Raw genomic sequence first — 24,546 nt, forward strand, 5'->3', positions numbered from 1 at the left:
AAGAATAAACTGAAATAAGAAAACAGGAACCTGTAATCACTGATTTGGTTCATGCAGATAGAAACATCCAATTCGGACATTTCAGTTCTGGTCCAATAAACACACACAGGGTGATAAACTTAAGAAACAACAGATTTATTAAACATAATGAAGAGCAGAGGAGACACCCTGCCTCACTCCTGACAGTCACGAAAATCTCAGAAACACTGACGTTTATGTTTTATTACAACAACACCTGTTTCTGCTTCTTATTAAAGGCTCATTCCAGTTTATTTCAGCCTGCTGCACCTCCCACGCCGAGGGGAAATCAGCCGCTCAGAGGTGACATGAGGAAGGTAAAGCTGGTCCCAGCACCACACTGAAGGGGGTGATCAGGATTGACTTCTCATTCATCCTCATTTTTCTTCCATGAAACTCTTTGACATGAAATTCTGTTTGCATCTACATGATACAGGGAAATGCTCACTGATTTGAAGCAGGTATAATGAAAAATAAGACCAAGAGTAGATCCTTGAGGAACATCACAGAGCTCAGGAGCTGCACTGAGGCCTAGTTTGTGATGAAGGTTTTTTTTTTTATGAACTGTCAGTGATGCAAAGAATAGGTCCCCTTTAAAATATACTATATACAATCCTCAACCACAAACCTGCGTTACATTTACAAAAAATAAATAAAATTAAGAAATACTGCACGCATCAGAACTTCAGACGTGTCTGAAAATGCTGAAATAAAGCTGACGTTATGAGCAGCCACAACATTAAAGCCTCTGCAAAACACCGAACATCTCACTGGGATCCAACGGGTCCTGGTGTTCAGGTGGACGTTTCTGACACGGTCCACTCGCCCAAGCATCACAGTAAGCCAAGCATGGCACGCCCCTGGTGGCAGCAGTTTCCCACAACAACATCAAACTGCTCAGCAGCAGCTAAGAGAACAAAGAGCCTAAACTGGGTTTAAGGAGGTTAAAGCAGAACGAAGAGGAGCCACCGCCTGTGAAGAAGCTTCAGAGTAGGAACAGCAGGTTTTAATTTTGTGGCTCACCCACTTTTTTGGGTCGAGAGCAGAAAAAAAAAAGTTTGGCATTCAATGGTCGGTGTGGCACTGTGAGTGTACATGGTTATGGAAAACGGGTTCACCGCACGCTCTGAGACATGTGTAGAGGCGTAAGCATCTCCTCAAAGATGGCACCCTTCACGTTGGAGCCCCGCAGGTTCGCCTCCTGAAGGTCGCAGCCGGACAGGTCGCAGTTCTGCAGGAACAAGAGAGAAAATGAACCTGAAAGCATCACGGACAGCCCGTGCATTTCTGGAGCTCATTGAAGTTTTTATGCATTTGTGTCTCCTCCACCTCCTGAAGATTTCTTAAGTTGAATAAATGGAGCCAATTAAATTATATTAGTCATGCTTCTCTCCAGGTACTCCGGCTTCCTCCCACAGTCCAACGGTGTGCAGTTAGTGGGGTTAGGTTAACTGTAGAGCTGGGCGATAGAACGATGATATGTATTGCAAAATAACTTTTTCTCGATAGAAAAATTAAACTATTGCGATAGACCTCACCGCTCGTCCTCTTAACAAAAAAAAAAAAAAAAAAAAAAGAAGAACAGCCAATCCAAATAAACTAGCGCAGAGCCAAACCAATCACAGCCGCAGCGTCACATCAGGTGACTTGTTATGTACAGCACAAGTGCCAAGCCGCACATGTGTATTTGTTTGGGAAGCAGCCAGCCGCCGTGCCGCCCGGGTAACTGAGGAAATGAGTGTGCCGACTAGAGAAAAATCAACCGAGAGCGTGACCGAAGGTTACCGAAGAGAAAACAGATGATGGTTCCAAGGCCGGAGAGATTGTCGAACGGAAGAGCCATAGAAGTTCCGTAGTGTGAAGGTATTTCGGCTATTTCAAGTCTGACAAAAAAAAAAAAACAGTAGCGTGCACTGTAAATTGTGCCGAAAGCAAGTCTGGAAATACAATAAACCGGTGCATGCTCAATCTCTGACTGGAAGCGCTAATTCGTCATTCGGCTTTTGTCAGACTAAAGTAACTGTTAAAACTGTTTGAAAAGCTCAGCTATACAACAAGGAGAGATCGAGAATTTCCTTTTAGTTCTCAGTTTATTTGATATTGACAAAAGTTAGTCAGTTTTGTCTGTTCTTCTGTAAAACAAACTAAGATTTATTTTTAGAATTAATATTTTGTTTCTAAGTGGAATTGACAATTTAGTCTGTTTCGTTTGTTCTATTTTGAAACTTAAACGCTTTAGCGGCTGCCTTTTGTGTAGTTTGCAATATTTGCCTTTATTTATCTGAAAAAGTCTCATGTTCCTTAAGTACATCTACCCTGTTGAACTTATTATGGGAAATGAATATTTAAATCAAAACAATACTCGTGAGCAACGGTACATTTAAATCTTACAAATATAGTTATTTGGCTTATATCGTGATAGATATCGTTATCGCCTGAAATGAAAAAAACATATCGTGATATGAAAAAACCTTATATCGCCCAGCTCTATTTAACTGGTGATTATAAATTGCCCATAGATGTGAATGGTTGTCTGTCTCTGTGTTAGACTGGCAACCTGTCCAGGGCATACCCCGCCTCTCTCTCCAAGACAGCTGGGATAGGCTGCCCCCCGTAACCGTCAGTGGGATCATTAGAAGAGAATGGAAGTGATCATGTCTGACTGAAGCTGCGTCATCAGCTTTTTAATGTTACAGGTCAGATTAAATCACATCTTTAGCATTTGGACCGAGCACGAGTCCATGGCTCAGTCAGTCTTCCCGCACAGAAAATACATCTGATTCAGCGTGGCACAGGCACTTGCACAGTGTGATGTGTTTAGGAAGCGAGACATTTATCAAGCTCATCAATGTGAACAGGACACACAGGTCAGATCTGTTTTGAACTCCAGCCTCACGTGTGAGTGTGCGTGTGCATGTCTGTACGGACCTCGAGGTCAGTCCCAGCCAGAGTCGCCCCCCGCAGGTTACAGTTCTTCAATTTGGCATTCTTTAGCGTGGCGACTCTCAGGTTGATGCCCGTCATCTGACTTCCCTCCATGTCCACACCCTTCAGGTTGGCCCCTGACCCAACACACACACAAAAATATAAATCTCTCTCTCTCTCTCCACGACAACCAGTGTCTGTGCGTTTATCTATAGATGGTTTGTGATTGGCTGCTTCACCCTCCAGGTTGGCCTTGACTCCTGCAGGATCCTCAAAGTTGCAGCCTCGCAACGACGCTCCTTCAGCGTTGGTGCACAGCATCTTCACGCCCTGCAGGTTGGCGCCCTGCACACACACACACACACACACACACGATTCTGACAGAGGAATCAAAGCCAGATACAGCAGACACCTGTCCCACCTGCCGATCTGAACCCAGAAGAGTGATCAGAAACAAGTGTCAAAGTGCTGCAGGTCATTCAGACTGTGACAGATGATCACCCAGGTGCTCAGACACCAGGTTGAATCATCAGATTGTGAAAATTAAACTGATCTGGGTTCAGTTTCTAACAGAGCTGTGGAGATCTCCTGGGCTGTTGAAACTTTGAGGGCTCAGAGTTATTGTACACGACAATTAGGTGATGGTGGGCGGCGACTCACGTCAAGGCAGGCCGCGGACAGGTCGGCTCGCTCCAGGTTGGCCCCGCTCAGGTTAGCGTGGGTCAGGTTGGCTCCTCTCAGGTTGGCCATCTTAAAGTTAATGTAACGCAAATCCAGACGAGAAAGGTCGGCACCGGTGAAGTTCAGACCCTGAAACAAAACCCACAGAGCGCCCACTGTTACTCAAGTTACCTGTGGTGTCTTCAAATGCCTGACCAAGCCAAGATAATCTGAGCACAGGTGATCACGCCCCCTCACCTGTCAGGTAGCTGCTGTGGGTAACCAGCAGGTAGGGAGTGTTAACTCGACCAAACACAGAATGGCCGATTCACAGAGGAACTGTTTGGTTCCCAGGGGTTAATCTCAGCTAATGCTGTTGTTACCATGACAACCAGGTACACAGACACACAGTGCTCACCTGACAGCGCAGCTCGGACTTTGTGGTCGTGGCCAACAGGAACCTGATGAACTCTTTCCGGGTCAAAGGTGAGTGATCGTCAGGAGGCTGAGAGGACTGAACACAAAATACCAATCACAGCAGAGTACGCGCACGCACGCACGCACGCACGCACGCACACCCACCTTTATAAGGGCCTCCAGCTGTTCGGCAAGCTGCTCGATCCCAAAGAAGCGGGCTTCCTCGAGCACACCTGCACAGGTAAGAACACTGTTAGCAGGCTGTGTCTATGGGCTGAACGGGCGCTGTGAATTTATGTGGCGTACCGAGGGGGTTGATCCCCTCGTTGATGATGAGCTGTCCGTGCCGCAGGTAGTTCAGGATGGGCTCGAAGTAGTCCGGGCTGCGGTCGATCAGGTATGCGCCCTGGCGGTCACGCTTGTTCGCCCACACGTCTGAAACGTGCGCATGATTAAAACACGCTGCACATGCACCACTTCCTGCTGAAGTGAAGCTGTGCTCACCTTTCTCTCTGAACATGTGGGCCAGCATACTCTCCGGCTCCTTACTGACTAACGTGCTCCTGAGCAAGCAAACACACACAAGATACAGATTAACAATGACCTTTAACCCTCCACGTCAGGGAGGTTCAGCTTCACAGAAACAAAATCATGAAATTTGTAATAAAGCTCAGGACAAGCTGATCAGCAGCCTCTGATCACCATCAGCAGCCTTCAGGTGAGTGACAGAATAATCTGGATATTCTGCATCGCTGTGGAACAACAGCGGCCCCAGCATGTCACTCTGCACATTACAGCACCTCCAACTCCACTTTTAAAGATTTTGACTTTGACAGCTGAGCGTCATTAAAGACTGATTATTAAGGTCATCACGAAAACAAAAACAGCCGATTTAAATCAGTGTAAAACCTGCCGTGACGACGGTTATGCTTACCGCGTCGTCGTAAAGCAGCGTCCACCGACGTTGAGAGTCAGCCAATCAGTGTGAGTCTGATCCTTATCAGGGCCTCTGGGGTCATCCTGAGGATCTGGACAGGTGAGCGCACAAGTAGCATTAGTGCAATAAACATGAGTCCAATCAGCTCTTTTACCAGCAGACACCAACAGGAAGTCTGCACAAAAGGTGGGTGGGGCTTATGTGTCAGATTAGGGACATCATTTGGATGTCAGAGTAGAAAAGAAAAAAAAACAACAACAAACAAACAAAAAAAAAACCCCCAAAACAAAACAAATCAAATCAAATCAAATCACTTTTATTGTCACATCACATGTGCAGGCACACTGGCACAGCACATGCGAGTGAAATTCTTGTGTGCGAGCCCCACAAGCAACAGAGATGTGCAAACACAACAACACAAACGAGCAAAATACAAGAATGGCCAACCTGAAACTAATAAATATATGTACAATATATAATAGTGTATGCATTTCTGGATGTGAATACTAAATATTTTCCTACGTGTGTGTGTATACACATTTTTACAAATTAAATAGTAAAAAAAAAAAAAAAAAAAAAAATAATAATAATAAAATATATAAAATATACAGAGTTGAATATGTGCAAAACAGTGGTATTACTGTACAGTATGGAGTGCATAATGTTGAAGTTCCAGTAGTGAAGCTGAGGTGTCTATGACGTGTTCAGCAGTCTGATGGCCTGGTGGAAGAAGCTGTCTCTCAGTCTGCTGGTACGGGACCGGATGCTGCAGAACCTCCTTCCTGATGGAAGCAGTCTGAACAGTTTATGGCTGGGGTGACTGGAGTCCTTGATGATCCTCCCCACTTTCCTCAGGCACCGCTTCCTGTAGATGTCTTGGAGGGAGGGAAGCTCACCTCCAATTATCCGTTCAGAGCACCGCACTACTCGCTGGAGAGCTTTGCAGTTGTAGGCGGTGCTGTTGCCATACCAGGTGGTGATGCATCCAGTGAGGATGCTCTCAATGGCACAGTGATAGAAGGTCCTGAGGATGCGGGGGCTCATGCCGAATCTTTTCAGTCTCCTGAGAAAGAAGAGGCGCTGCTGCGCCTTCTTCACTGTTTTGTTTGTGTGTACAAGTTCAGAGCATGTGCAGGAACTTCTGCACACTCTGAGCTCAGAGTCAAAAACACCCCAGCAGCACACCTCTGACCCCTGGGCTGCAGGTCATCACACTCACCTTCAAATGAGTCTCCCTCAGAAACGTAGAGCACATCATCGTCTCTGCACACACAAACATAGGAAACAGTGATGGTCGGGCTGTCTCAAAACAAACAAACACACAAAAAAGGCAGGCATATACTTGCATATTAAATAAACATAAAAAAAATAAGGTATAAATAAACAAAAGTGTGGAATCATTAAAATGATCTAAAATTAAAAAGGGATTATATCTATGTGCCCGGTTTTTATTGTCACTTGCGTCACTTTTTGCCCTCCACAGGAACATTTCACCGCTCACAGGTGGAAACACCTTGAACGCCTCTGCAGTTCCGTGGATTCACTGTTACACCTGCACAGGCCCCTCACCTGATCAGCGCGATGTCGTCGATGAGACCGCCGTTCCCGTTGTACACATTGGAGGCTCGAATGCCCAGCTTGGAGCCGGCCACACACAGCAGGTCCTCCAGCGATCCGTACACGGCCACCACCTGCGCGCTCGCGGACAAAACGCACCGTTACCGCTTCCGCCCGCCGAGAGATCCGGGGGCGTGCTGGAGCGGGAACAGGCCATTTTTGTCCCCGCCAGCACACAGACTCCCGCCTCACGGTTATAGCTTACCTTCCCGTTCGTGCACGTGCCGTTAACGAACAGCGTGACTCTCCTCATAGCGAACAGCTTCAGTCGAACCGGCCGCTCCCGCCCGGGAAAGGAGCTCCTTCGACCACAGCAACAAGCGCTCTCCCTTTCCTCTTCCACAATCCGCTCAGACACCCAGCGAGCCAATCAGCGGGCCAGACTGGAGACCGACAGCAAATCAGTGAACAGGGGGCGGGGCCCGTGAGTTTCCGTAAAGAAACTCACGGATTGAGGGACAATTAAAGTATATTTTATCTTAAAGATTTAAAAAAAAAAAAAAAAGTATCCAACTAACAAATTAAAAGTAACAGAATTTATATTTAGAATCAATATTTAGAATCAAATAGAAAAAAGTGAAGCAAATAACTGAACACGAAAAATAAAACAAAGTTAGAAATGTATCAAATGATTAAAATAAAAGCAATGCAGACCTACACAATTTAAAAGTGAAAGCAGAAGCAACACCCCTCAGACACTTCGCTGATACTGGTTTGAACTTCTAAGTTTAATTCTTCAGCATGCTGCTGGAAACTGGTTGACTTTGACATTACATCATTATGACATAGTGTTACGGCCCTAGCTGGGCCTCCTGATACTGCCCTTGTGTGGGCGTGGTGTTTTTCTCCGCCTCCTCCTCTTTTGCTCCACCCCCCGTCTCTCTCTTGCTCTTCTCTCTCCCCAGGATACAGCTGCTGCTCATTGGACTCATTTACCACCTGGGCCCAGTCAGCAATCACCTCTCGGAGGTCATATAAGCTGGGGATGAGCTGTGAGCAGGGTGTGGGGTGTTCTCTGGTGTCTCTGCGGTGTGTGTGGTTAACCTGCTCAAAGTGTGGAGTTGTGGAAACAGCATAGCTGCTTTGCGTGAGTAGTGTGGGCTTGTGAGCCTTGCCTGCTCAAAGTGTGGAGTTGTGGAAACAGCATAGCTGCTTTGCGTGAGTAGTGTGGGCTTGTGAGCCTTGGCAGCAGCAAAGCCAGCTGCTGTTAGTGACAGGGTGAGCTTGTGGGCCCCCGGAAGTACCTCCTCGTGGTGTGGAGTTTTTGTTTGGTTGTTGTGTTCTTTGTTGTTGCAACCCTTTTTCTCTTTTTCCAAGTGTTATTGGTAAAACGGCGTTGCCGGCTCTTTATGTTAAAATGATCTATAATAAAGACTATTTTATTTACTGAAAACACTGGTCTGTTTTCCTTTCATTCTGTTCTGGACTCATTTGTTACTGGTCCCCTCACTCATATGCCTAGACCCCTTCGGGGGGAACGTAACAATGTGGGGGCTCGTCCGGGATATGAATGGAAGGAACAACAATTGAGTTTTAGTGAGTTGTTTGCCGGTGGCTTGTTTAGTTGTATTGTATCTGCTGCGCTCTCTCTCCAGTTAGCAAAGGGGAGTGTCTAGCTGAGCGTAAGCTCCTCCTTCAGGCACTCATTTTTTATTTTTCCTTTATTATTTTCGGAGTAATCCCGGGTGGGGATTAGTTCCCTGTCGGGGGTAGGCTTGTCGGTGCTTTGTGCACTTGACGCTTAGCCTTTAAAGTTGCCTCGAGCCTGGTACACTCCAGAAGCTAACTAGGCTAAGATTTTAGTAGGCAGGTCTGGGGAGAGGGTTGGCGGTATTTTTATTTATTGGTTAACCTGTGGCCACACTTTTCCCGCCTGTTTCTCATTTGTGTATTGGAGGTGGTGCTTCTTTGTTGTTATTGTTAGCCTCAGGTAGTTTTTGTTTTAGAGTCAATGGCTACCTTTGATATTGCAGTGTTTAAGGGTGAGCGTGGTGCAGCGTCTCAGCCCGTTCTGCAGGCGCCAGCTCAAGCTGTAGGTCCATTGGTGTCGACACCTGTTGATCAGGGGCTGCCTGAGGACAAACCCATGACAGTGCCTCGCTTCGAACCCCTCTCCATTGAATCAAGTGAAGGCTCGAAGCTGGATGCTAAGCTCCGTGTCCGTCTGGCTCGTCTCCAGCTGGAGAAGGAGCAGCGTGAGAGAGAGTTCCAGCTGAAAAGGGAGCTAGAGCTTAGGCGTTTGGACGCGGAACTGGCTAGGGCTAGGGAGGTCGAATTGAGGAAGGTGGAGGTGGAGGCAGAGACAGCTGTGAGGTTGCGACAGCTAGAACTCCGGCAGGTTTCCCTTCCTCCGACCGCCTCCATTCGTCAGGCGGACATCCCGTTTGACGTAGGGAAAAACAGTCGTCTGGTTCCGATGTTCCGTGACACTGAGGTCGACAGCTACTTCGAGTCGTTTGAACGAATAGCCACGGCCTTGCACTGGCCACGGGATTCATGGGCCATTTTGCTCCAATGTAAGCTGGCGGGTAAGGCTCAAGAAGTTTGTTCCTCGTTGTCAGCTGAGGACAGCTTGGACTATGACAAGCTGAAAAGGGCTATCCTGCTGGCCTATGAGCTGGTCCCAGAAGCCTATAGGCAGCGTTTCCGGGGGTTGAGAAGAGGTCAGGGTCAGTCCTATCTTGATTTCGCCAGGGAAAAAGGTGTTCTTTTCGATCGGTGGTGTGCGGCCTGCAAAGCCACTGACCTGGCTTCGATCCGGGAACTAATGCTCATAGAGGAATTTAAGAACTGCATTTCTGAGCGCATCGCGGTATATATTAATGAACAGAAGGTTTCCTCGCTACAGCAGGCTGCAACACTGGCTGATGAGTTTGCCCTCATCCATAAAACCAGTGTCATTAAGCACGACCGACGCGATGACCTAGTGAAGGTTAGTGATGTGCCAGCTAGACAGTACCCAAAGGGTGAGGTACTTGTGTCCCATTCCAAGGCAAAAAGAAAGTGTTTTTTCTGTTTAAAGTCTGGCCATTTAATAGCAGATTGTGGGGCCTACAAACAGAAACAGTCAGTCTTGGGAGTTAGGAGTGTGCCAGCTAACAAAGTCAATACAGGCGTGGTTTCAAGAGCCAAAACAAAGCTCTGTTTCTTCTGCCACAAACCTGGCCACCTGATTGCTCACTGTTTGAAAGCAAACTCAAAACAAAATCGATCTGCTTTCAAAAGAGTGAACTGTGGTTCACAAACCAACAAAGTTGCCAGTCCTAGGCAACAGTTGGAGCATAATTGCTCAGTGGTGTCATTTGGTCACTGTCAGAGATCAACTAATTGTAATCTGCCACCTGATGACGGTCTCTCGGGTCCAGATGACCTACAGTGTGATAGATTGTGTGTGACACAACCATTTCAACCTGCACCTCTGGCTAACCAGCATGCCTTTTGCCGTGACCTAGCGAAGAAGCGTCAGAGAAGTGTTGCTGTAAGGCCTTCTAGCTGCCTGATGGGTTCTCCATATGTGATGGCTCAAAAAACATTTGGCTGTCATTTGGGACACTATGTTGAGGGACTTGAGCCAACCCCGTGCAGTGTTTTCAACCCATCAAAAAGGTCTTGGCAGATTCGGCAGGGTATGCCTAACCGTTATTATGGTGGATGGTAGGTGATATGTTTAAAAGCTGGGTAGGACGTTCTATGACAAACCACTGGTTTGTAATTATGGGAGGGGGTGTTACGGCCCTAGCTGGGCCTCCTGATACTGCCCTTGTGTGGGCGTGGTGTTTTTCTCCGCCTCCTCCTCTTTTGCTCCACCCCCCGTCTCTCTCTTGCTCTTCTCTCTCCCCAGGATACAGCTGCTGCTCATTGGACTCATTTACCACCTGGGCCCAGTCAGCAATCACCTCTCGGAGGTCATATAAGCTGGGGATGAGCTGTGAGCAGGGTGTGGGGTGTTCTCTGGTGTCTCTGCGGTGTGTGTGGTTAACCTGCTCAAAGTGTGGAGTTGTGGAAACAGCATAGCTGCTTTGCGTGAGTAGTGTGGGCTTGTGAGCCTTGCCTGCTCAAAGTGTGGAGTTGTGGAAACAGCATAGCTGCTTTGCGTGAGTAGTGTGGGCTTGTGAGCCTTGGCAGCAGCAAAGCCAGCTGCTGTTAGTGACAGGGTGAGCTTGTGGGCCCCCGGAAGTACCTCCTCGTGGTGTGGAGTTTTTGTTTGGTTGTTGTGTTCTTTGTTGTTGCAACCCTTTTTCTCTTTTTCCAAGTGTTATTGGTAAAACGGCGTTGCCGGCTCTTTATGTTAAAATGATCTATAATAAAGACTATTTTATTTACTGAAAACACTGGTCTGTTTTCCTTTCATTCTGTTCTGGACTCATTTGTTACTGGTCCCCTCACTCATATGCCTAGACCCCTTCGGGGGGAACGTAACACATAGTCATACAGCTGCTGCATGTGTCAGCTGCCTCCATGCCAACAGTAAAAATGTGACTGGAGGCCACCTGAGTGCAGCTTACTCCCCATCATGTTTGAGATCTGAGCTCAGTGAAATCAGAAGATGGGTCACTGAGGCCATAGAGGGATGGCGTTGTCAGCCACAACCCTCAGGTAGGCTGCGAGCCCCCTCTCCCCCGAACACAGTGCTTTCAAGTGTCACGTTAAAGTTTTGAAAGGGTCAATTTGAAGCACACAAGCTCTTTAGAGTTGCATGTGATGTAATATTACTGAGTGGAGGTTTTCATTATACCTGTATAAATAATAATAAATCAAAGGCTGTGAATAAAGATGACAGACATCCCTGATTTAAAGAAAAAGCTTTATTAAAAATAATCCATATGGAGCTGCTGACAGACTGCAATCAGAGCAATCAGCTAGTTAAAATACACCAGAAACACCATAGTCCAGTTACAGTCTAGTTCTGACCCACTGGGTTCCATAACGGTGTGAGCAGTTCAGCTTGAGGTCGTATTGCAGATCATTTGACCAGTGTGAGGCAAGACGCAGTATCAGTGTTCACACTGTCTGGTAAAGACAGTTTAAACTCCTCCAGGATTTAGTTAAAAACAATTCTGCACCATCATCTCCGCCTCTAATTGCCGCTGCCATCCCTGTGGCGCTCTGCTCTCTGAACGTCACCATAGTTGAGGATGCGCCTGCCGGCATGCATGATGAACAGCTGCTTTGTGAAGTACACCTTCAGCACACCTTTGAGCAGCACGTAAGCGCTGCCACCCTGTGGAGCAGACACCAGTAAACCAGTCAGTACCACCGGCTTCTTAGCCAACCAATAATCTCAAAGCGTGTTACAGAGCACATCATTCTCCAATCAGAGGTCAGAGTACATTCACCAGCAAAGCGCGCTGCAGGTGAGAGGTCACAGACGGGAACAGTAGCTGCCCAGTTAGAACAGCAATGGAGGGAAACATGAGTGCGCCACAAAGCATCCTGGAGGTCAGGAACTGACGCTTCCCTCTGGGCTCATCCACGGGAATGGGGGGCAGGTACTGCTGATTATCTGTGGGGAGGGGCAGACTCACCTTTAAACAACAAGCTCTGACAGAGCAATTCCTCATGATAGCGAGCAGAGTCAAACAGTAACACTGACGTTGCAGCGACAGATGTCTAAACTAGGACAAGAACATCAGCACAGCACCCCCCTCTGACTGCCTGCAGTACTGCACATGCCATTTACAGCAAACCTTGACGGACTTTACAAGGTCATTTGTCCCGTGGCAGCAAATATGGCACAACTTAGAATTCAGTTTTATTTATAACCAGTGAATAACAAGGAAATTTTATACCATAAAGAATATAAATTCATGAGTTAATCAGCACACCTGAAAGAATATAAAAGGTCTTAAAACATTTAACTTTAAGTGAAACTGCTCATGCATCTGCACTGCGACATATTCCGGGTGTGCATGTACCTGACGGCAGCTTTGGTTCGTAGCAGCATTTCTGCCACAGCTTCAAGACGCAGTGATTCCAGCGGACGGTCTTCCCAAGAATGAGCAGTACAGGGATGGCGGGCAGGCCGGAGAGCAGGAGCACAGGCCTTGCTCCCCGTATAGCCATCATACCATTTGCCCGTCCCATAACCTGCAGAACACGAGGTGTTGAGGACTCTGCCAATGTGATGCCCTTACAAGACGTTCCCTCTGTGTACCTGCACGACAGTCACAGCGCCGTAGCTCAGAGCTGTCCAGTACGCCGTCCCAACCAGCAACCCAAGGGTCCCATATGGACCGATGGCTGTCAACGTTCTGTCCACCACTCGCAGAAAGTCCACCAGTGGGCCTGAGGAGACACAACCCAGGATCAACGTTAACCCACTACGCATTCTCCACTGACAGGACACACCACCCTTCCTACACCTGTTAAACACCATGTGTTCAGTTTCTCCTTTTGCCTGAAGGGGTAGTAGAGAGCTCCACCACACCTCTGAGGACCTATGATATGACCCTGAATAAGCTGACACTCACCCATCTGTGGGAAGATGACAGAGTACGCCACCTCACACAGCTGACATCTGATTGGCTGCTGGCTCACTCTCAGTCTAGTGTCCAGCCAGTACTGCAAGCAGGTCAGGTGCACCCACTTAGTGCTTCCTCTGCACCTGCAGGGACTCAGCCACTCAGCACCGGGGTCATCCTGCTCTGTGGCAAAACACACCCAGCAGTGCCTGAAATGAGACATGAATGAACCTCAGCTTCAAGTTCGCTCATGAAACAGTTAAAAGGTGTTAAAACACACAAGGCCTCACTGCAGCTGCACGACTTGTACACAAGACGGCAGTATAGCCCCTAAATTACCCAGAGTCACCACACATGAAAGAGTTCAGCCTGAAAATGAGCCGAGCAGCAGAACAAAAATAAAATTAGAAAAAGTTAAAATTTTACAAAAATGTCTTCATAACAATTCTCAAGGAAAACAAAATGTATTAAAATTTAGAATTACAATCAGCATCTTAATTGCAACAACTGAAAGAAAGTTACTGGAACATCTGCATACACAAAAAAGTGAAAGAGTTATTTTAACTTCTTTCAGCTTTGTGGAATTAAAGTTCATTCTGAGGATAAATCTTACTTCTCAGATGGCTGCAGAGCCATGATGTTACCAGGCATAGTCTGAACCACAGCAGGCTGCTCCACTCAGTCTGGAGTTAAAGGTGACATCGTTAAACAGATAAGGGAAATTAAAAAAAAAAAGTTTAAAGAAAAAGCTGCGACTGTCAAAAGATTTAAACTTAGGCATCATTTTAATGACGCAGGAGAGAAACAGACAATGCTACAGAAATACTCAAGAAAACTGCTAACATGCATTTAACCTACATCTTAATTGTAATCGGTTGGAGTAAACTTCTTTAAACTGCAAGGGGGGAGGCAATAACACAAACCTTTAACACTTCCAAAGAAACCATCAGAGAAGCAGCACAGAGTGAAAACACGCTCTAATCAAAAACTGATGATCAGGCAAACTCCAAAAACACGGCAGTGTCAGGGCGTGACACGTTTGCAAATAATCAGAGTTCAAAACCCACACCTGCGTCTAAAAACAGACCACCATGTCCATCCATCTATATTAAACGTGCCAGCGTGAGGTGGTAGCGAGTACATTAGAAAATGAAATACAATGAAACTTAAAAAAAAAAAAAAAAAGTACCGACACGGAGAATGCGTTTTGTTTATTTGGACACGGAGAAAGTACGTTCAAATTAAATGTCTGATGTTTAAAAAAGTGACAGCGGGTGAGATAAAAGCGCAAAGCCCCTTAGCCTCGGACTGCGGCTAAGCTAATGGCAGGATGTGGGTCAACGAGTGCCCAGATTTCTGACAGGGATCCGAACCACCAACCCCGAGGTCCGTCAGAACCTCACACCTATGCTCAATCACATCTCCACTGTCTGTGAGCACTCATCCAGCCAGCAGCATCACGCCTCCTCCTCCCCACTCTCCAAAACTCGTTTGAAAGCCGTTTACAGAATTCAACCTTCACTTTGTAAAAAGAGCTCTGGCGGGAAGTTACGACTATATCACACCGGAAGCAGCCTTCACACTTTTGTTTCATTAAACCTGTACTCTCTAGGAACATAAACACACTTAAGAGTTTTTATTAGTGATGGCCCGCTTGAAGCTGACGCTCCGGAGCGTGTGTCGAAAAAAACACACTGGTTCAGAAGCACTGTGTCGAGGCTTGCTTCGTTTGGCAAAAGTCACGTGACCAGTGACGTCCGAAGCTTCATTACGCACGTAACTGCTTCGGTACCTGATTCAAACAGATATAAGGAAGTGAATCATCCACGGGATTCGTGGAGTGTGTTGATGGTGACAGATAGCGACGAGGTGATCATTCCACTGACAGATATGGAGCCAGCGAGGAAGAGAGGACGTTCTGGCGTGTGGGAATATTTTGAGTTGATTTTGCTCAATTCATTTTATCTGCCGAAGTGGAAAAACTTGAAATGTCCAAAATCATGTTTTCATAATGTAAATATCATTACAGCATATGACTTTAGGAACACTTCCATGTGAATTAAAGCTAATGAAGACTACAAAAATGTATTTGACACTATACGTACATTACATTGCTACACAGTTTAGAAAATCATTTTGTTTATTGTTTTTAGGTGATAGTCTGCAGGACCCAGGAATACCTGCATATCTACCAGCTTGCAGTGTAGTTCCTGCACTCCACAGCCTCTTCTGTTCCATGCAAGTGGATTTTCTCCAGGGCAGGAGAAACTATTTCTAAGAAAAGAAACAGACTCAGCCAGCGCACAGTAACACTAATCCTCTTTTTAAATGTAAATAACAAAAGGGCTACCTTACATAGATCATGTTTTTACTTTGCAAGTTCTTGATTAGGGGTGGGTTTTGATTATCGCTTTTCTGATTACAATCCATGCTAAATTGAATAAAGTGATATTGATTCATTAAAATCCCGTGTCGATTTGTAAATTAACGTTATTATGCCTGAAACGCCAGCATCTCAGGTTAAACCTCACAACATGTCGTCAAACACCATACAGCTAAAACAGTAACTGGGAGCAGGTTTACGGATTCTGCATACAAACGTGAACAGAGCGCGGACCCGACGCGTCAGAATCAGATTTTGGTGTGTCGTCGGGTCCGCGCTGTGTTTGCCTCTTTTTTTTTCGCTGGCTTCTGCAGCTGCAGGTTTCATAACTCTCTGTTTACATCTCTAATTAAGTCTCACATGTGTCAGCTTTCTTTTAATAGATACGAAATTATGGATATATACTGTTAAATGATCAGAATTGTAATATTTCTGACTGAGGCAAAACTTTCCAGATTCCAATCAAATTGAATCGGATCCTGTATCGAATCAAAAATGATTCTACAAATCAGTGACGATGCAGCCGTACTCAGCTTCCTAAGCATTTTCCCTTTCCAGTTCACAATCAATCCCACCCCTAGGTCAAAAATATGTATAGGAATTGGCCTAATCTAATATTTTGTATGAACCTGTCCAGCTGTCCAGTGATTAAACGACAAGTAGATGGAGGCAGGACTTCACAGCAGGGGCATACTCCATAATGTGCTGTGCATTCTCATATGTATATTATATATATTGCTCACTTATTGTATTTAACAACATCAAGGAGTTATGAGCAAAGAAAGGCCACACCATAGTGCATGTTTAAATAGGGAAAGTTTATTGATCAAAATGTATTACGCAGATACGCATTACATTTTTTTCAGCCCCCAATCGAGAAAACAAAACCAATTACATGTTCAAAGCAACGGAACGGTGGCCCAATATCAGAGAGAACTCCACTCTTGAGTGAGCAGCGATAATTGAGCAGTCCGTTTTATTTTGCAGATTCAAGCTGCTCTTCAAAATTTTCACCACCAGATGTCACCGGAGAGGACTGTGTTGAAAAGCTTCGAGTAATGAACCGTTTTTCAATACAAGCTTCAGTGCGTCGGAAAGCTTCATTTGGCCATCACTAGTTTTTATAATTTAGCTAACAGCACATTAGCTACTAACCTACATATCGCGCTGGCACAATACAGCACTTCTACAAAGCTTACCTGTTAAAACAGCGCGTGCCACTGCCGTAAACCCTCCACTCACCTGAGAAATGCATACCGCTCGAGCCCAGTGTCAGCTGTGTTTTTATCATTCCCCAGGCCCCGTGGACCCGCCCACTTTGGCTTTTTTCTAGCTTTCTGATTGGCTAGATCCCGTGACACTGGTAATGCCTTGAGGGTACCCGGAAAACGTATTTAAAGCTGCATTTGTCGACTTTTAGTGCAACTACTGGACTTTTTTTTTTTTTATTACGAGCAACATGAAGTGTTTATCTTTTATGTTGTCACTTTCGGTGAATATATTGTCATCCTTTTTACCGACTAATAAAATGTAAATGTAGATTAAATAAAATAATTTTTAGCTGATATTATCGTTAGAAAACACTGCTAAAAACCTCTGTGTAGTAAAGCGCTTTAATTGCATTATTTGTTAAATGTGATAGTTAACTGTGATCTGCCAGCAGACCAGCAGAAACGCTGCCACTCGTTGACAGCGTATAGACATGCTGATTGGCTCTCCGTGATGCCAGTCAGGATCTCTGGAGCTTGATTGGCTGTCTGCACCGTGAGCCCGCCTCGGTGCTGTGGTTGTTGTGGACGGGGCGGCAGCAGCGGCAGAGGAGCGTCGACAGGCGTAGAGCGGAGCTGCTAACCGGCGCTGATTTTTACATGATTAAAACACTAAACGGGCACGAAGACTCACGTGGATCGATAGAAACACACCTGAAGCGCACGTGCGGTCATGGAGTCCTATGACATTTTAGCTAACCAACCGGTGGTGATTGATAATGTAAGTATGATGATGTCATTCATCCACACCCAGCCCGAGGCCGCGGGCTAACCGTTAGCCTGCCGCTATTGTGTCGGAGCTAATAGGTCGGTGCTCACCTTTCCTGGAGGTGCAGCGGGGTTCCTCTTTCCTCTATGTTCCCTCTATGACGCTGCCAGCTCGCCTCCTCTGGCCGGCTCACTTCTGCAGCTGTTAGCCGCTAGCCGGATCCGCTGCTAGCTCCGGGCAGCAGCAGGTTAGTGGAGCCGGATCCGGGGCGTGTTAGCTGTCCGTAGTGCTGTAGCGGCATCAGCTCACTCTTCCACCCGGCTCTGCTGCTAAATAACCAGCAGACAGGTTGCGGGAGTCACCCCGAAGCCCCACATGTAGTACAGCAGACGGCTGCTAGCATGTTAGCATGGCCGTGACACTGTCAATAACCGAGAGGAGCTTCATCATCACACAGAGCTAACCTTAATTCCGTCAATGAAAGTTAAAACCTGACTATATTTTTTTTATTTCTCAGTGACGTGCCCTGTGACGTGCAGCTCTCAGCTGGAGCTGTGTCTGATTTAAACGTAATGAATCCAGTGTATGTTCCACTCATGCCTCTTCACCCGCTCAGGCCATCAGTCTGAGCAAAGATGTTTCAGCTCCTGTCTCTTTAAGCCTATTGTTTTCTCATTGGATGATCTCAAGAAGCCAGCTGAGGCGCTCTGAGCGTTGTCTACAAAGACTGCCTGACCTGTGAGCAGGAGTCTCAGTTTAGTGTGTTTCAGGTTCAGAGACTGAAGGTTTCTCATCTTGGGCTGATTCTGTGAATTTAGGGAGGACCCCCTCCTGGGGTCATGAAAGGAGGAGCCTCACAGACCTGCAGGTTGTACAAAGAGAGCAAGTTTACAGTCACTTACTCAGACTCACTCGAAATTGGCATATTTTGTCTACAAGAAGCGGAAAGGTGGCAACCAGGAAGGCAATGCTTTGGCAGCTGTTGTATTTCAAACCAAAACCAAAGGTGGGGTGCCTAAACTCCACCGGGTGTGAGATTAATGGTGGGACGAGTTCCACCCCAAGGCTTCCACCTGCAGGGATTATTTGCGATCTAAAAGTTAAAATAAGGTTTCATGTGCATGTGTGGGTGTGAGAGTGCGCTGATGAAGAGTTCAGAAACACAAATCAATAGGTCAAAGATCAAGCCTCAAACAGTAATCACAGTGAAGCTGATAGTTGGTGCGTCTAATGAACAGTTTTCAGTTCAGTTTATTTCAGCGTTGGTACGTTTCACAGATTTTACTTGGTTGTCTTTACTCAGGTTTTACTTCACTGAGAAGGTTTTGGTATCGAGCTTTAGACCGCTGAGCTTCTCTGAGTTCTTTGTGAGACATGGTTTCAGATCTTTGGGATAATTAAGCTGCCGTTGTCGGGGTTTGGCGTCTGGCACTCCTTCCTGTTCGCTCACTCACAGCAGGAACTGAAGCTTTGTGCAGCAGAAACAACTTTTTTTTTTACTCGGAGGACAAAGTGTCTGTTGAAGCAGAGGAGCTGGGACTGCTTCCAGCCTCGGGCGGCATCTCATGACCTCTCAGCTTCTTTAACCCTGTGATGCTCAAACGTCATCTTTCTTTTCCTTGCAGGGGTCGGGGGTCATCAAGGCCGGCTTTGCGGGAGACCAGATCCCCAAGTACTGCTTCCCCAACTAGTAAGTTAACGGAGACTCCATGATCTCTGTTGCTGTTTAACCAAGCCTGCAGCTCACTCTCTCAGTGCTCTGTGTGTTTCATGTGCAGCGTCGGGCGTCCGAAGCATGTGCGCGTGATGGCGGGAGCCCTGGAGGGAGACCTCTTCATCGGGCCCAAGGCCGAGGTACCGCTGCTCCTCCTCACTGCCGATTAAACTACATCCCTGCTGACACTCACTGCCCTCTTATGATGCTGTTATTATTATTATTATCATTATCATCATCATCATCATTGTAATTATTATTATCATAATTATCATTTTTATTATCATTATTGTTGATGTTGTTGTTATTGTGTGGAGCTTCGATGGGCCACACCTTCATCACAAACGCTCCTTTAAAGTCGACTCTTTATTGTTCCTGCTGAGGTCGGTGCAGAGGCAATCAAACCTGAGCTTGCAGACCTTGGTGAGGCAGTGTCATCTTTACCGAAAGGCGTTTAATGTGTGAGAGCACGTAAATGTCATGTATTTAGTAACCTTATGATGGCGATTGAAGGTGATGAAGGATGTGATGTGTGGCCATGCTTGAGCTGCTCATCTCTAGCAGCTTCAGGAGGTCCAGCAGCTCTGCTCTCACTGGAGGAGGAACAGGAAGTTATTGCCCTGCAGGATCAATAAAGTTTCTTGTTTTGAATACAGGGTTTGTTTGTTTTTTTGGTTGTGTGTTTATTTTTTGTTTTTTTTTTGTTTTGTTTTTTCCAGATAATTGTCACATGACCTTCTCACAGCATCTGCAGCTCTCTTTTTTCCATCAGATCAAAGCATGTGACTGTATCACATTTTCAGGGAATAATAAACTCTCCCCCTCCTCCTCCCGTCAGGAGCACAGGGGCCTGCTGTCGGTGCGGTACCCGATGGAGCATGGCATCGTGACCGACTGGAATGACATGGAGCGGATCTGGCAGTACGTTTACTCCAAGGAGCAGCTGCAGACATTCTCCGAGGAGGTGAGCTCCTCTCCGGCTCTCTCACTTCCACACACGAGCTTGTCGCGACACCGCTAACCCTGTGTTTTTTTTTTTTTTTTTGTTTTTTTTTTAACCTTTCCCAGCATCCTGTGCTGCTCACAGAGGCTCCTCTGAACCCGAGCAAGAACAGGGAGAAGGCGGCTGAAGTGTTCTTCGAGACTTTCAACGTGCCGGCACTCTTCATCTCCATGCAGGCCGTGCTCAGTCTGTAAGAACTCACTTCCTGTTTGTGTCCTCCTGTTGCTGACTCAGCATTGAGCTGAGGGCTGCGTGAACCTCAGCCTCATGTTTGCTCAAGAAACAGTTAAAGGTGTTAAACACACATGAGGGCTCACTGAAGACTCTCTGCAGTTGCATGGCTCCCACACAAGGTGGCAGTATAGGCCCTAAATTACCCTGAGTCACTGCAAGCTCTCTCTCACTCAAACACACACACACACACACACACACACACACACACACACACAGGGTTCTGTTCTGATTGTAGGTGTGTGTTCCTCATTTAAGGGGAGGACCCTGACCGCCATCTGTGACGGCTCACTGAGTCTTTGTGTGCTTTGAACCAATCAGATGTGACTTTGGGTCACATTATGATCTGAGCCCCTCTGTGATGGAAGGCCTTCACACACTGGGCAAGTAAAATCAGCATGAGTGTTTCTGTTCTTAAAGCAGCTGTCGAACTTCACAGAATGAATGTGTGACACTCAGAAGCTTGGAACATGCTCGATGTTTCAGAGTTTTGACCAAACGGATCGCTGCATTTGGCAACAAGTACGCTTGTAGCTCAAAGTGTACACTGGTACTGAATCTATGCTACATCAAAACCGTAAATAATCCATTTTGACGTTACAACTAGCTGCTGCTGCCTCCTCAGGTGTTGTCTCAACTCTGCCAAGGAGCTCAAACTGCCCACTGTCATGAAACATGGCCAAAGCTTCGACCCTGGATCACAACAGGAAATCCTCCTGCTGCTGCCTGCATATAAACCAGAATCTGGTTCTTCCCTTTCTTGTTCAGAAATGCCAGTACCAGCTCATCATTGCTTCATGTCCACTCCGTTTTTTTGTTTGTTTGTTTGTTTGATTTTTTTCACGGTGCGCATTGTGAGATCAAATTTTCATCAAATTTTCGTCAAAAATGTTCAGATCTGAAAAACGTGCCAACCCCGGAACAGAGTCTGTGCAGGATGCAGACGGTCGATTATTAAACACGTGAAGCCTGAATTTAACATGTTGCTGGGCTGAGAAACGTCCTGATGTTAACATGACTGGATCTGATGGGGTTTTGATGGTTATCCTGTTGTGTCTGTGTGTTGATGACATTTTAATTGTCTCTCTAAGTTAGAGAAAAGTGCGTGTGATGCATGTTGCGTCGTCTGCGCGTCTGTTCACCAGACAGAATCAGAGCAGGCTAGAAGGCGTTTGCTGAGTCTCTATCATAACCGTGATGGCCTCTGTTTTCCTACAGGTATGCCACAGGCCGCACCACCGGCGTAGTGCTGGACTCGGGCGACGGCGTGACCCACGTGGTGCCCATATACGAAGGCTTCGCCATCCCACACTCTATCATGCGTGTGGACATCGCTGGGAGAGATGTGTCGCGGTACCTGCGACTGCTGCTGCGTAAGGAAGGATACAACTTCAACACGTCAGCCGAGTTTGAGGTCGTTCGCACCATTAAAGAGGTGAGGCGGTGCTGAAATGTGAGTCAGGTGTTATGAGCGTTTCTAATATTCTCATGTCCCTGCAGAGAGCCTGCTACCTCTCCCTGAACCCTCAGAAGGACGAGACCTTAGAGACCGAGAAGGCTCAGTACGTCCTCCCTGACGGAAGCACTTTAAATGTAAGTCCTGTTCCTACTGATTGGTCGTTCCTGTGTAGCGTTCCTCCCCATTCCCCTGACATGTGATCTCGCCGTTTTCAGATCGGCCCCGCCAGGTTCCGCGCCCCGGAGCTGCTGTTCAGACCCGACCTGATCGGAGACGAGAGCTCAGGCATCCACGAAGTCCTGGCCTACGCCATCCAGAAGTCCGACATGGACCTGCGGCGCACGCTCTTCTCCACCATCGTACTGTGTGGCGGCTCCACGCTCATCAAAGGTCAGTGCATGCACTGCAGTCCGTAAAACTTCCTGTTCGCAGCGGCGAGTAACACGGTACTGTCCTCACTCAGGCTTCGGCGAACGGTTACTGACTGAAGTGAAGAAGCTCGCACCCAAAGACGTAAAGATCAAGGTAAGCTCTGACTGGGACACACCCACAGTAACCTCTGACCTCCTTCTCCTGCTCACTGAAGTACTCGCAGCACAGGGGCATCCCGAGCCTGTTTCTCATGAAAATGCTCGGGAGGAGGAGGAGAGCAGAGATGAATACATTTAAAAGAAATATATTTATGTATTCACAAAGAAAATAAAATGCTTTGTAAACCGTGAAGAAGTCTTGGAGAGGAGCACTCGGTGAGGAGATGTCATTTAGGAGGTGTGAGTGAGGAGGTCTCAGCAGGAGGTGTCAGTGACCTCTGGTTTCTCTTTGGCAGATCTCGGCCCCCCAGGAGAGGCTGTACTCCACGTGGATTGGGTAAGTCTTTGATTCACTCGTGTGTCACTGTGTGTCTTTGTGGCTATCCCCTCTGATTGGTCCTTCCTCTGACCTCACTTCTTGATGCAGTGGCTCCATCTTAGCGTCGTTGGACACCTTTAAGAAGATGTGGGTGTCGAAGCGGGAATATGAAGAAGACAGAGCACGTGCCATCCACAGGAAGACCTTCTAGGCCAATAGCCCCTCAGAACTGTCCTCATTGCTCCCCCCCCACCATCAAACGCTAGAGGCTCCCTGACATCAGTGGGTCCCTCCTCCCCCTCCTCCTACCTACATCCACCTGCTTCTAACCCACCGTTGACCTCCTGCTCCTCAACCTGCACACACACACCTTTATGTGTGCTCGTCTCCATATTTACCTCCTCTGACCCCCTCCCCTCCATGTTCTTCCTGCTGTCAGGTGGTGGTGACAGCACGCTCTGAACGTGACACGCACACCCACACACGCACCCACACACACATGCACACACACTCGCACACAAACACACACTTGCATGTGCACACACAGACGTGTGCGCACACACACACAGGGCTGTGGGGCGTGCTGGAGGTTGCGGGTGGAGCTGTGGATGCTCTGAGCTCCACACTGAAGCCTGTGAGGCATGATGACATCATAAACCTGAATGTTTTGTTTGCTGATGTTCAGATTTGATTTCATGTCTGTTTGTAGCTTCTCTGACATGAAGCTCTGTGCTATTAAACTGTATTATAGATCTGATCTGCACATGTATTCTGTCAGCACGGTTCATTTATCGTCGCCGCTCATGATCTTCTTTACCAATGAAATGTTTTTTAGGTGAACATGGCATCACGAGGAAAATGTTCAATGTCTTTATGTCGGCTTTTTGTCCGAGCTGACAGATTAAAACAAAATTTGGGAAAAGCTTCACTCAGTTTTCTTTTTCTTTGCTTTAGAATTTATTTTATCATGAAATATTTAATTACAAAGTCGTCATCATGGTAATTTATTATAAATTAATTTTTCATGAAATTTCATCATAAAATTATCGTAAATTAATTTACCTCCAAGTAATCTATTAATTCATCAAATTCATTATCATAGTCATTTGTCTATGTGTAATCTATGATAACACAATCACAAAGGGTTTAATCATAAATTAAATCAAAAAATAAAGTCATTATAGTAATTAAAGTAAATTAAAGTAAGCCACGATCAGGTCTTCATTAAGTGATTTATTACAAAGTAATTCATCATGAATAATTATTAATAATAATAAATAAATGTAAAAGATTTTAAATCAAAGTAGTTCATCATAAAGTATGTTGATCGGTTTTTATTACCGCTAATCATTTTAAAACTCAGTTTTTAAAACCTTACGATGTAACTACAGCTCAGTCCATGCAGCAGTATATTAACCCTTTAAGACCTACCATAGAACCAAGTCCGCCAGAGCTTATATTATATTTTTACATGCTGTAGTGCAATTTTGGGAGTATTTCAAGTTGCTATATATCAATACAACCATTATAGCCCAATTTTTAATAATATGTATGCATTAAGTGCATAGTAATTAAATAAATTGCAACAAAGTGCAATAAACTACAAAAAGTTTGAAAACCATTTTTGTTTTTTTAACATATATTTCTAGTTGAAGGAATTTAAGAGGCTTATCCCGCAAAACTGTAAATACAAAAAAGTTGCATAAAATAGTTTCCCACCACAGGAAATTTATTTTGAATGTCTTCATAGTTTCATTTTTGAAATACACCAATTTTTATATACTGCAGGAAAAACGAAAATAAATATTATAATGCAGATTTGCAAAAAAACAGCATATGCATCAAATAAACAATTTCCAACAGTGCAATTTGAGTTCTAAGTATCCCAGAAACTA

At 46.0% G+C, this 24,546-nt stretch overlaps 3 protein-coding genes across 6 annotated transcripts; 1 reads left to right on the plus strand and 2 right to left on the minus strand.

Moving 5' to 3' along the window:
* Positions 1-239: 239 nt before the first annotated feature.
* LOC146628472 (BTB/POZ domain-containing protein KCTD9-like) lies at positions 240-6,903 on the minus strand. 4 transcript variants are annotated; one of them, XM_085357857.1, is made up of 12 exons: positions 6,780-6,903; positions 6,527-6,648; positions 6,177-6,220; positions 4,955-5,048; positions 4,525-4,583; positions 4,327-4,455; positions 4,186-4,253; positions 4,022-4,117; positions 3,604-3,753; positions 3,183-3,288; positions 2,947-3,080; positions 240-1,249 (listed from the first exon to the last, which is right to left on the minus strand). In XM_085357857.1, exons 1-12 carry the CDS (start codon positions 6,825-6,827, stop codon positions 1,133-1,135), a joined length of 1,167 nt encoding a protein of 388 aa, XP_085213983.1. In that variant the 5' UTR covers positions 6,828-6,903; the 3' UTR covers positions 240-1,132. The 4 variants fall into 4 exon arrangements, with proteins under 4 accessions (XP_085213983.1, XP_085213984.1, XP_085213981.1 ...); XM_085357858.1 differs by having other exon boundaries at positions 3,183-3,386; positions 3,579-3,753; XM_085357855.1 differs by having other exon boundaries at positions 2,947-3,288.
* Positions 6,904-11,405: 4,502 nt separating this feature from the next.
* LOC146628473 (E3 ubiquitin-protein ligase MARCHF5-like) lies at positions 11,406-14,506 on the minus strand. Its single transcript, XM_085357859.1, has 7 exons — positions 13,959-14,506; positions 13,649-13,718; positions 13,045-13,244; positions 12,729-12,859; positions 12,490-12,661; positions 11,911-12,077; positions 11,406-11,795 (listed from the first exon to the last, which is right to left on the minus strand). The coding sequence occupies exons 2-7, from the start codon at positions 13,684-13,686 to the stop codon at positions 11,652-11,654; spliced, it is 852 nt and encodes a 283-aa protein (XP_085213985.1). The 5' UTR covers positions 13,687-13,718; positions 13,959-14,506; the 3' UTR covers positions 11,406-11,651.
* A 2,725-nt stretch (positions 14,507-17,231) lies between these two features.
* Positions 17,232-23,502, plus strand: actr1b (actin related protein 1B). The gene is made up of 11 exons (XM_085359563.1): positions 17,232-17,407; positions 19,021-19,085; positions 19,174-19,249; positions 19,948-20,073; positions 20,178-20,302; positions 21,562-21,778; positions 21,844-21,936; positions 22,018-22,192; positions 22,266-22,327; positions 22,629-22,669; positions 22,760-23,502. Exons 1-11 carry the CDS (start codon positions 17,360-17,362, stop codon positions 22,860-22,862), a joined length of 1,131 nt encoding a protein of 376 aa, XP_085215689.1. The 5' UTR covers positions 17,232-17,359; the 3' UTR covers positions 22,863-23,502.
* The last annotated feature ends 1,044 nt before the right edge of the window (positions 23,503-24,546 follow it).

This window comes from Diplotaxodon limnothrissa, linkage group LG7 (genome assembly GCF_057381915.1).
Source record: "Diplotaxodon limnothrissa isolate DT_005_m linkage group LG7, D_limnothrissa_male_GT1.1, whole genome shotgun sequence".
Lineage (NCBI taxonomy): Eukaryota > Metazoa > Chordata > Actinopteri > Cichliformes > Cichlidae > Diplotaxodon > Diplotaxodon limnothrissa.

Coding starts and splice junctions, on each gene's coding strand:
- LOC146628472 (XM_085357858.1), bottom strand. CDS start 6,827: ATGAGGAGAGTCACGCTGTTCGTTAACGGCACGTGCACGAACGGGAAG. Junction 4,456..4,524: donor CCACATGTTCAGAGAGAAAG/GTGAGCACAGCT, acceptor CGCACGTTTCAG/ACGTGTGGGCGAACAAGCGT. Junction 3,387..3,578: donor TCGCCGCCCACCATCACCTA/ATTGTCGTGTAC, acceptor GTTTCTGATCAC/TCTTCTGGGTTCAGATCGGC.
- actr1b (XM_085359563.1), top strand. CDS start 17,360: ATGGAGTCCTATGACATTTTAGCTAACCAACCGGTGGTGATTGATAAT. Junction 19,086..19,173: donor AAGTACTGCTTCCCCAACTA/GTAAGTTAACGG, acceptor TTTCATGTGCAG/CGTCGGGCGTCCGAAGCATG. Junction 20,074..20,177: donor TGCAGACATTCTCCGAGGAG/GTGAGCTCCTCT, acceptor AACCTTTCCCAG/CATCCTGTGCTGCTCACAGA.
- LOC146628473 (XM_085357859.1), bottom strand. CDS start 13,686: ATGCCTGGTAACATCATGGCTCTGCAGCCATCTGAGAA. Junction 12,860..13,044: donor TGTCATCTTCCCACAGATGG/GTGAGTGTCAGC, acceptor GTGTCTCCTCAG/GCCCACTGGTGGACTTTCTG. Junction 12,078..12,489: donor CGAACCAAAGCTGCCGTCAG/GTACATGCACAC, acceptor CCCTCCCCACAG/ATAATCAGCAGTACCTGCCC.